The sequence below is a fragment of the Gavialis gangeticus genome, unplaced genomic scaffold (assembly GCF_001723915.1).
Source record: "Gavialis gangeticus isolate Ggan-Ray unplaced genomic scaffold, GavGan_comp1, whole genome shotgun sequence".
NCBI lineage: Eukaryota > Metazoa > Chordata > Crocodylia > Gavialidae > Gavialis > Gavialis gangeticus.
This window is the reverse complement of record NW_017729017.1, coordinates 2593093-2603975: the sequence shown is the minus strand read 5'-3', so window position 1 is coordinate 2603975 and position 10883 is coordinate 2593093. Positions and strand designations below refer to the sequence as shown.

Below are 10883 nucleotides of genomic sequence, written 5' to 3'. Positions count from 1 at the left end.
TGACTGGGCAGCAGCATGGGGGCCATGGAAAATGGCAGGGTGTGGTGGAGGGGTTGGGGGAAGTAGCAGTAGCAGGGGGAGTGGCATGGGGGACACAGAAAGGAAAGCAGTGGGGAGCGACGACAGTGGGGGGAGTGGTGGTGCCTGGGAAGCAGTAGCAGGCAGTCGTGTGGGAGGAAAACCAGGGAAACAGCGGGGGAGTGGTGGCGGTGGGTGGGAGTATGGAGCCTGTGTTCATGCCTTGGGGCCAGTGGGGACTCAGAGTGCAATGGCAGGAGCACGAAGCCTGGACATGGGGTCTGCTTGGCTGCATTGCGTGAGGCTCACATGCTGTCAGGAAAAGGTGCACATAATGGAGCCAGTGGCCTGGCCTCTCTCTCTCTCTCTCTCTCACGCTGCCCACCATAACCCCATACCCTCCCATAGCTCCTACCCCAACCACATACCCCACACCCATCCACATCTACCCACCGTACCCTCACCCCACCACACACCCCAACCACACCCCACTACATACTCCCTTACCATCCATACACAATATACAGTAGGATTTTATTTTGAGCTATTATGTTATCACTTCTAGATACGCTTTACAAACATATAAATCAGTACAAAAATATTTTAAAATAAAATTATAATAAGTTGTAAGTTATATTAGATGTTTTATTTTTTTTTATATGGTTTCAGGATTGCAGCACCCTCCCTCCCAAAAGGAGTACTTCCAGGGAACAGTGAGGGACTTCCAGTGGCAAAGGTTAGGGGTTAAGGGGCAGGACATCAAGTCCCAATATGGCAATCAGGGGCGGGGCAACTGTCAAGGGGTGGGGCTACCCATGTCGACCTTGACAGCTCACCAAAACTCCATCAGCGGAAATAATTGCCCACCCCTGGATTAAAGACTCACCCACTGATATTGGCCAGGTGATACAGCACATTGACTACAATGCTTTGACTTAAGTATACAGAAAGAAGGTAGCTGAAGTACAATTCTTTCTGAATACTTATGGGGAGGAAGGGCTGTAGGCATGGGTAAGGACAAGGGCACAGAATATATATTATTTCCTTCTAGATTCAGGAAGCCATAATGGATAATATAAAAACAAAACAAAATGACTTGAGTGCATAGACTACAACCCAGGCAGAATATAGGCAGTTAATTCCACAACCCACTGTGGAAAAGCTAAGAATTCCAGGTCATGTTTCCTGCTTAAGATCATTTGGGATCCACAAAGGAGATGTCCCTCTATCTAGGCCCCCTGAGGAGCCTGTTTCAGTGGGTATGCTCTGAACAGGCTTTGCATGCCCTGACAGGAAGCAACTTAGTACAAAGCATAGCATGCAAAACCATTTTCATTTAAAAATTATCCAACAGAAGACAAGGAGAAAGTAGTGGTGTCACCCACCATTTATATAACAGCATAGGGCACTTATACATGTGCAGCAAGGCTGCTCCAATGTGATGTAATTACCATGATGCAGCAGACACCAGCACCACGTGTATCAGTGTCCCTGTTCTGAAAAATGATGGCAGGGGCTCTTTAACTAAAGCTCATTTAACAAACTTTAGTTAAAGCACCCCATCATGATTTTTCAGCGTGGGGATGCTGATACACATGATCCTTCAGGCGCTTTAATTAGAGCAGCTCAGAGCCACTCCAATTAAAGCCTTCCTCTCCCCACTCCTGAAGCATGTCTATAAATGCCCTTACTGACTAGAGAACTTGTTTCAGTGGGGAGTTTTGGATTATGGTCCCTGCTCCAGAGACTGCACATGCATTTTGCATTAAACAGTCATTAGATAAAAGCCCTAAGCAGCACTGAGAATATGAACCAGAACCCAGATTTCCTCCTTCCCAGGAGAAAGCCATTAGCTACATAATCATGTTACTTCTTGCTTTCTCTCTGGCCTCACAAATCTTGCATTCTTGGCTGCACAGTGGAACAGCTTCAACTGGAAAGGTGGAGAGTACCAGCCTTACTTTCAGCACAGTATGTAGAAGATTTAATTCCCCTTAGACATACAACATAGACTCTTTTATATCTTGGGTGAATTCAATAAGCACTAGACAATTACATAAATGATGGGAAATGGTAGAAGCAGTACCACCACCACCATTTTAGAAGAAAACAATAAGTATATGTACCCAAAGGCCTTATTTGGCTGCCATATGGTTTCAGCGTGTGAGTCCCATTGTCACATAGCCTCACATAAGTGCCTAACTCAGGATTAAACAACCTAATTCTAGTAAAGGGGAGGGAATTAAGACACACACTTCTCTTTGCTATTTCTGCTGATTGGCTCAGCATGTTGGCTGTTAAAAATCCCATTCTTAGGCACTTAACCTTCCCTTTTCATTATATAGGGAGCTGGGGGGCCTAGTCAGGGTGGTGGATTGCACTTCTGGTGCCAGGGGCATAAAGCCTAGGTACACTTAGCATCACCACACACAAGTCCCTTTGTGCATCTGAACCCAAATGCTTACAGTTGTGAACAACAACAAAAAAAGCAAACAAACAAGGGCTCAGAATACAAGGGCAATGGAAGGTTGAGAAATGATTAAGCTTTCAGGTCCACATTTTCCAAGTTGCTCAGCAGTCAGCAGTTCCCACTGAGAACAGGAGCAACATACTTTTCAAGATCTGGTGCTTAACACATTAGTTATGTCAGTGAAGTAACATGTTTGCAGCGCTGCTGTTTCTATACATAGATTTTATAACTATACACAGAGGTCCCAACTTAGGAAAGCATTCCTAGTCAGTAAACCACTTAAGCAATGTGCTTATCTTTGAAAATGGAACTTACAATAGGATTTAAACTCCAGTTCCAGCACTGAACTGAAGCTAGAAACAGCACTGTTTTTCTCCCTTTTTACATCCAAAAGCTGTCTTCTGGTTGGGTAACTGTGTTTCTTGCGATAGAAAGATATCAGTCATTGGCCAACATGTTACTCAATGTAAACACAAGATTTGAGAAATTTGTTTGGATGTTACCAGTTATCAGCAGCAGATGCTTAATACTGATTGTAAGTACATCTTAATGAAGTAAATGCACCCAAAGGCATAGGCAATGGGCACATGTTGTAAATATAAATATAATTAACTTAAATGGTAATTACCCATATTGCAACTATCAGAAATGCCCTGTTAATTTAAATAGGACCATGCCCCGATGTCTATCACATAAGATATCAACTATAGGAAACCATCATTAGAAATTTTGCATGCAATTCACTGCAGTTACAGGAAATACAGTTATAAGCTCAATACGTGTACATAGTAGCTGTACTAAAACATTCAAAACTATGAATGAGCAAAAGAAGTATAAATCACAGTAAATAGTACTGGATGGATATGTTGTCTTTCCAAGTAGGACCTGGTTGGCTAGAGGACCCAAGGTGCAAAATCTACAACATCAGATCATAATAAACAGAATTAGAGTTACCCAATAGTGTATTTCCATCTCAAACTCCAAATTATTCAAATACATAGTCCTGGGAGTAGATGAATATTGTTCATGATAGTATTTAATTTGCTTGAAGAGGAAAAGTAGACGAGATACAGCTGGACTCATTAAAAGATGTGAAGTTTCATACAATGTTTAAAAGGGATTTTTAAAATTCTATTTCACTCATAGAAGAGGCCAGACCAATGGGAAAAACTTGGTTCCAGGCATGGGGAATTAGGAAATCAGATTAGTCCAAATTAGATATGATGGGGCGAGGGGGGGGAGGGAAGGAAGGAGATGTAACCATCTTGCATAGCAAAACAGACTTGTACTAAAGTTTACAATCCACAGTGAGTCCAATGCTTTGAAAATAATACCAAGGTATAATTTTAAGATCATTTAATGGACTTGAATGCATTTGCACTCCTATGAAGAGCGAGCTTTAGGGTAATTTTTCCACTAAGTGAATATTGCACTATTGTAGGATTTTTATTTTTTATTTTTTAGATTAACTGTTTAGATAGGGATTGGCAATCTACAGCCTGCAGATCAGATCAGCCCATGGAACCATTGGATCTGGGCCATCGATCTGGGGCTTCAGCAGAATTCAGCAGCAGAGGCTTAACCTGCACCACTGCTGCGCTATGCTGCATGCAGAGAAATGCTGACAGCAGCAGTGGCAATATTCAGGTTCTAGGGCCTAGGGCTGTGTGAAGCTTCGGTCCCTGATTCGATTCGGTGGAGATTCGGCCTGATTTGGTGGCCAAATCTCTGAATCTGAATCGAATCAGAGGACCCTTCAACCTTTCTGAATCTAATTGAAACCCTCCAAATCGATTTGGAAAGATTCAGTGATTCGGACATACAGACAGCTTTAAATGTTTTTTCTACGTACGTCTAGGTAGCAGAGGCTCATTAATGCTGCGATGCTGGGGCGCATGGAGTGTCCCACAAAAGCACAGGTGGCTCCCCAGTGCGCTTGGCAGCAGACCCAGAAGTGGACTAGAAGCACTTCTGGTCCACTTTTGGGTGTACCGGAGAACGCATGGGGTGCCTCCCACACCCTACCAACTCAGTGACTGGTGCCTCCTGGGTCTGGGGGGAGGTGGGGCACCTGGGGTCCCCCTGTGGCCAATCACCAATTCAGGGAGGTGGGGGGGGCAGCATGCTCCCCAGCAGACCCAGAAGTGGACCGGAACTACTTTGGGTCCACTTCTGGGTTCAATGCCGAGCACGTGGAAGGTCGTCCCCCCGCAGCTGCACTCCTGTGGGATGCTTCATGTGCCCCAGCATCACAACAATCATGAGTGCTGCCTGCTACCTCAAGGTACGTAGAAAAAACTTTTAAAGCTGTGTCAATATCCGAATCACTGATTCTCTGAATTAGCATCAAATCTTCAGATTTGGCTGAATCAAATCAGGGATAGTGATCCAAATCAACAATCTGATTCACTGTTCCTGATTCAGGCCGAAACCAAATCCAAATCAAATAGGGCCTGCTTTGCACACTCATACTAGGGCTGGCACACCTCAGTTGAACCAAACTAAGCCATTCCAGCTCACCTAGAAAATGTGGCTGACTGCTGGTTTATGATACTAGCTGAAACTTTTCATTCTTCTCTTTCAATCGTATGATTCAGAGTTAACAGATAATCCGAGCTTTATATGCCTTTAACAACAGACAGAGCTCCAGGCAAACACCTTTTCACTAGCTGCAGATTCTTAGCAGTTTTGCCAGTTGCACAACTTGCAGAATGATATATTTATTCAAGGCTGATTGTCTTTACTCAGTAAGCATTTTGGAAAGATATGTGAAGATGTTTCAGAGATGACTGAGTTGTGCGAATTGCTTCTTTCGCCCACAAAGCCTGATATAGTATGTTGCCATAGAAAGAAAAAGGACATGTGCTTACGGCAAGGATGGGCAAGGACTCTGACTTCATCCACGGCTATGTACCCTGGATGTCCTTTCAAAGAGACAGATTCAAATATCACCTGAAATAAAAAACAAGAGAAGCTTTTCTTACAAACAGTAACCACAATAGCCTTTTTCCTGTTTGCCTCCTCCCACAGCTAGTCCTGTTCCTGGCATCAGTTTTGGCGGTATATATGCATTATCCAGAGGTCTGATCCACTAGTCAGACTGAATCTCAACTCCATTTTTGTATGGCTTGAGCCTTATGACAACTTAACTAATGTACTTCTGAGAAATGGGGAAGCCTTTGTCAATCTTTCATTGAGAATAAAGAGACACCTGAATGTGGTTCCCATGCCTAACTGAGGATTATGCTGGGAAAGCAGGAGTGGAGAGTATACTGCATTCAGGAGACATCTGACACCATGAATTTAATATGCCTCACAGCTGTGAATGCATAAATTGAATATGAGCCAAATTCCCACATGTAGCCATCATGGAGGAAGTAACTTGATTTGGCATGTATGCAATCACTATACTGTAAGAAAATTATGAACTGCAGCAACAAATCCTAATCTGTAGTTACTGGATTACAAAATAAATCTCCCCCACAGATTAGAACAAAGTGTTTTCTGTCCTCCCTGGATCAAACTGTTAGCACAATTAACTATTTAAAAGGCCCATATATATGTGCTATGCGTGAAATTCTATTACTAACTGGCTGTCTAATGGTCCACTAGTTGTACAGCCTAGACAAGGGCTGTATAACTTCAAGCAGGCAGGGGCCACACTCCATGTAGGCTCCACCAGTGGGATGCGTGGACCACATGACCCCCACTTCTCTATGCCATAGGGCCTCTCTCAGCACTGCATGTGCCCCGCAGGCACACCAGCCATGACCCCTAGGTGTCACAGGCAGATACCCCCCTGGAACAGAGTCAGGAAGCAAAACCCATAGGAGGGAGGGGAAGCCCAGAGACCCTGGGTTCTGCTGCAGCTGGAGAAATGGGGACCAGGTGTGAGCCCAGAAGCCATAAATTAGCCCCTTGCAGGCCACAAGTTGGACACCACTGGCTTAGATAACTGTATGGAAATAGTATCTAGATCACCAATGGTGGTGGACTGTCACCTTGAATGCTAATGTTCCCAAGCAATTTGGGGCCTCATAAACAAGCATTAAGGGTGCTTGTACATAAGCACAGAGGCTGTTCTGACACACTGTAATTACAGCACATCAGAGAAGACTCATTTAATCAGGTCTTCTGGAGTGTGGCAATTACCATGCTCCAGCAGCCTCCTGCGTCTTGTGTATCAGTGTCCCCGTGCTTCCAAATGGCAATGTGGGGGCACTCAAACAACCTTTAATTCAAGCATCCCCACTGCCATTTTGAAGCACAGGGATGCTAATACATAAGATGCTGTGGCATTTTAATTAGAGTGGCTCTTAGAGCCACTCTAATTAAAGTGCCGCCCTGCACCCCCCAACTCCTGGAGCACATGTAAAAGTGCCCTAAGTTATAGAACAATAATGGCTTTCTTCTGTAACTTGGAAGCTGTACCTGGGATACTGCCCCCAGTTCCTTCCAAAGAAATGGAGACAAACTAGAAAAGATCCTGCAGGAAGTATTAAAAAAATGAAGGGACTATAAAGTCTGGATTATCTGTTAAAAATTAAGGCCAAAAAACCCCTAGATGTGTACTGTTTGTATAAATATAACCAAAACATGTAAACAAAAGACTTAGAGACATTTAGCATTGTATGACAGGGACAAAGAGAAAGGGAAAATGTAGGCTGCATAGTGAAAATATTCCGGAAGTGTTGGAAGTCTCCCAAGAGAAAGCATGTATGGGTCATCTTTATAAGTATTAGAGGGGCATAGCAGCAAGCAGGTCAAAATTGGAGGAGGACAGGGTCTACTAAACCTATGTTTTCTTCCAGTCCCCTATGACTGTCAGAAAGAAGTTCTCAGTTATTGCTTCTATTTATCAAGTCTGCATTCACAAAATAGTGCCTCCCTTGTTACTACAAGGTTATATGCAAGTGTTTTCAAGGGTAGACTGAGCAGTGTTGATAAGTTCTGCTTTATGGATGTACTAACCAATGTGAACAGATTACAGAGCTGCCACTATTACACCAGAACCTTAGTGCTGTTCTAGAACAAACACAGATTATTCAACCTACTCTGACTGAAAGAATAATTGAAGAATTTGAGAATAGCAGAACTCAAATTATTAGACTAGCACAAAGACTTTTTACTACTTAAACCCAGACTTTTCCACACAAGCCAGTTTCACCTATAGAAAGGCTGTCTTTTTAGAGGACAGCTTACTTGCTCCATTGTGGCAATATTTTCAAACTGTACACCAGAAACTTTGATATAGTAAATGGAAATGAAGTTCCTAGTGCTAAATACTGACAATGTCCATGAAAATCAGAAAGTCCAGGGTAGTGGGTTGTCAATTTGTACAACACAGTCTTTATTTTCCCTGGGCAAACTTCTCCCACAGGAAAACATTAACATAAACCATAAATCATCAACACCAAGTACAAAACAATAAAGAGTTAACCAAACCCTCTGGTCTCTTCCCAGACCCTAAGAGAGTACCCTGGCTTGATGGTGCCACCTCTAGCCTTACAGCCTTCCCGCTCTCTCCCATCCCTGGTAGTTTTAACTTCCTCTGGACCAGCTAATCATCCTCATCAGTTGGCCCAATCCTCCCAGAAAAGCATGTAATCTCTTTCTCACTGCCTGCTGCTTGGCTGTAGCTCCTGAGATAGGCACCCTGCTTCACTCCCCACCCTCCCACCCTCCAAGGAGTGGAGCACTCTTCCATTTCTTTATCCCCCCAGAACCCGTTCTCAGAAGAAATATGCATTTGCATGTGCCGACCCCAGGTAAAGTCAAAAGGCTTCAGGGACACCTACCATCTCATCATCAGGGGGTCAGTCTACCTCATGTTACTGGGACATGGCCCATGACCAACTGGAAAAGAGGCCTTAGGAGATGGTAGTAATAAAGGGTTTGTGTAACAAAGGCCATCCTCAGGCCTGGCTGTGATACTCCCTGGTGGCTACTTAAAAGTACTGTTTCCTCCTGATTTTTAAGCATCCTCCCCTTCTGCTTGCTGTCATGTCTTGATGTATATAAATACATATGTTAATATGTATTTAGGAATGGGAAGCTATGCCAGGGATCCCTGAGCTAGATCTCATTTACTCTAATTACTTGTTTCCTTAAGGGTTAATTCTGTGGCTTCCTCATTTCCCATTTTAGCCATTCCCAAGCCTCACAGATGTTACCAATTAATCAGTTACCATCAGTAAGCTCCACGGGCTCTCAGCCCTAGCCTCAATCAACCTAATGGGCCCTCAGCTGCAGTCCATATCTCTCTCTCTGTCTATCCCTGGGCCCTGGGCTCTCCAGATCCATCCAGTTCAGCTCCTCTCTGTCCTTCCTCTGCCCTATTCCTGGGCTCCAGCCTTACTTCCAGGCCTCTGGCTTCACCTCTCCATAGTCCCCCCCTAACCACTAATTTCTAGGACCTCCACCTCCCTTCCATCCTACCCTAAACTGTCGGTCTGGGTATCCCTCAGTGATTTCTCTTTGTAGCATGCTCAGAAGCAACTCTAGCATCAGCTTCTAGAGCTAAACTACTTTCCCAGTTCAGGCCCTGGGCTTATATAAAACCTAAACCTGGCCCCCTTCTACTCAGGTGTCTCCCCTTATTGCTGATTAAGCCCTCACTGCAGCCTTTTTCTTCTTAAAGTAACAGGTGCCCTAAGTGCCCTGTTAAGTCTCCACTGCCCATTTATTTGCCCAAAACTCCTTTTCTATTATAGTATACTTTTGCTCCAAGGAAAGCAACTTCCTGCTTAGACACAGAATGGCATGTATACAGGTCCATTAGTGGGGCTGTGATGTTAGCAAACTGTAGGATGAACTGCCAATGATAAACTCTAAGTCTAGAAATTACTTCAGTTGCTTGTCATTGGCACTGGCAACTGTCAAGGCCATTGCCTTGTCAACCAGGGCCCTGATTTTGCCATTGCCCAATATATACCCCAGGTATTTGGTTTCTGTGTATCCCAGGTGACATTTTCCCAGACTGGCTGTGAGCCAAGCTGTACATCCAACTGTGCCCAGCTAGAGGTAGGGTGTCCATGTGTTTGCAAATATTACCACATCTTCTAGCTACATGGCTACATACACCCATTGTGGGCAGAATATTTTGTCCATTAATTGTTGGAAGTATGCCAGGACTGTATATAGCTAAAAAAAGTAAGGTCTGGAAGTGGTACAGTCCTCAGGTATCTGCAAGTAGCCTTTGGTTAAGTCTAGGTTGGTTATGTATCTTGCATTGCCTATATCCTCCATCATTTAGTCCAGGAGTGGGCAAAATATGGCCCACAAGCCACATCCAGGCCACCAGGCACTTTCATCTGACCCATGGCACCATCCAAAGAATTGTGCCCCTCTTCCCCCCGGAAGTCTGGGAGTGAGGTGCACACATGTACACACCTCCAACATACCCTATTGAGCCTTGCTCCCACCCTCTTGGGTGGAAGGGCCCTGCCCAACCAGCAGTAGCTTCTGGGTGGGGCTCCTGCTGCAGCTGCCCCATGGGAACCTGCTTGGCTTCCTGGAAATCCAATTCACTCAGGGCAGCAGATAGGAAAGAGGCAGGGCTGGTCGGGTGGTGGAGTTGTAGGTGGGCTGAAGTACAGAGCACAGTGTGGAGGCTGCACCCAGGGGGGCGGTGGGAACACAGAGCTCAGCTGGGCAGGGTGTGGGTGTGAGGTGGGGGGTGTAGGGACCCCCACACACTCAACCCATGGCATACAGCCCCGGCTGCTGGCAGCAGCAACAGGCAGGGAGGTCAGGGCACTCATGCCCAGTGCAGGCACCTGGTGGGGCACAGCTCTGGCCAGTGCTGCACACTAGTGCAGAGTCCAGCATGGGGCTTTCCCCACTGTGAGTGTGGGAGCTACAGGTACACAGCGCAGAGCCCTGGTGATAGGGGCAGCTGGGTAGGCTGCACTCCCCCCACTTGTTTCCTGCACACAGCACTGGCTAAAGCTGCACCCCACTGGGCATAAGCGCCCTGACCTCCCCACCTGCTGCTCCTGCTGGCAGCAGGGGCTGCATGGCATGGGCGAGGGGAGTGTGGGGAGTCCCTACATTCCCCAAACACATTCACCCCTGCCCCACAACCCCCACCAGCATATATATACACCCTAACATACCCTATGCCCCCTACACAGCACACCCTCTCACAACCCTCCCACATCTCCCACACCACCATGCACACACATCCTACTACACCCACCCTCAGTTCCTAAAACCAGTTTCCCTTCAACCATCATTTCTCAGCCCTTCTGGGGGGTGCAAAAGAGCCCTGCACCAATTAAACATACGGTGAGTATGCGGTGACAATGGTTATGAGTAGTATTTGTTACTGGTGTAGCCGACATCCCTCACTGCTGGGTGTATTTAGATGAGGGTCCCTCGTTATCTGGCCTCG

At 45.5% G+C, this 10883-nt stretch overlaps 1 protein-coding gene and 1 long non-coding RNA gene across 2 annotated transcripts in view; one reads left to right on the top strand and one right to left on the bottom strand.

The window, feature by feature from the left end:
- Window positions 1–855, top strand: part of LOC109294602 — a 15454-nt gene extending 14599 nt beyond the window's left edge. Inside the window, exon 3 of the long non-coding RNA XR_002096580.1 lies at window positions 737–855. This is a non-coding gene — a long non-coding RNA (uncharacterized LOC109294602). The remainder of the gene's footprint in view (window positions 1–736) is intronic.
- Window positions 1–10883, bottom strand: part of PTPRT (protein tyrosine phosphatase, receptor type T) — a 1137038-nt gene that overhangs the window by 634328 nt on the left and 491827 nt on the right. The window contains exon 4 of the mRNA XM_019513020.1: window positions 5359–5440. Within this exon, the coding sequence (XP_019368565.1) occupies window positions 5359–5440 (82 nt within the window). The remainder of the gene's footprint in view (window positions 1–5358; window positions 5441–10883) is intronic.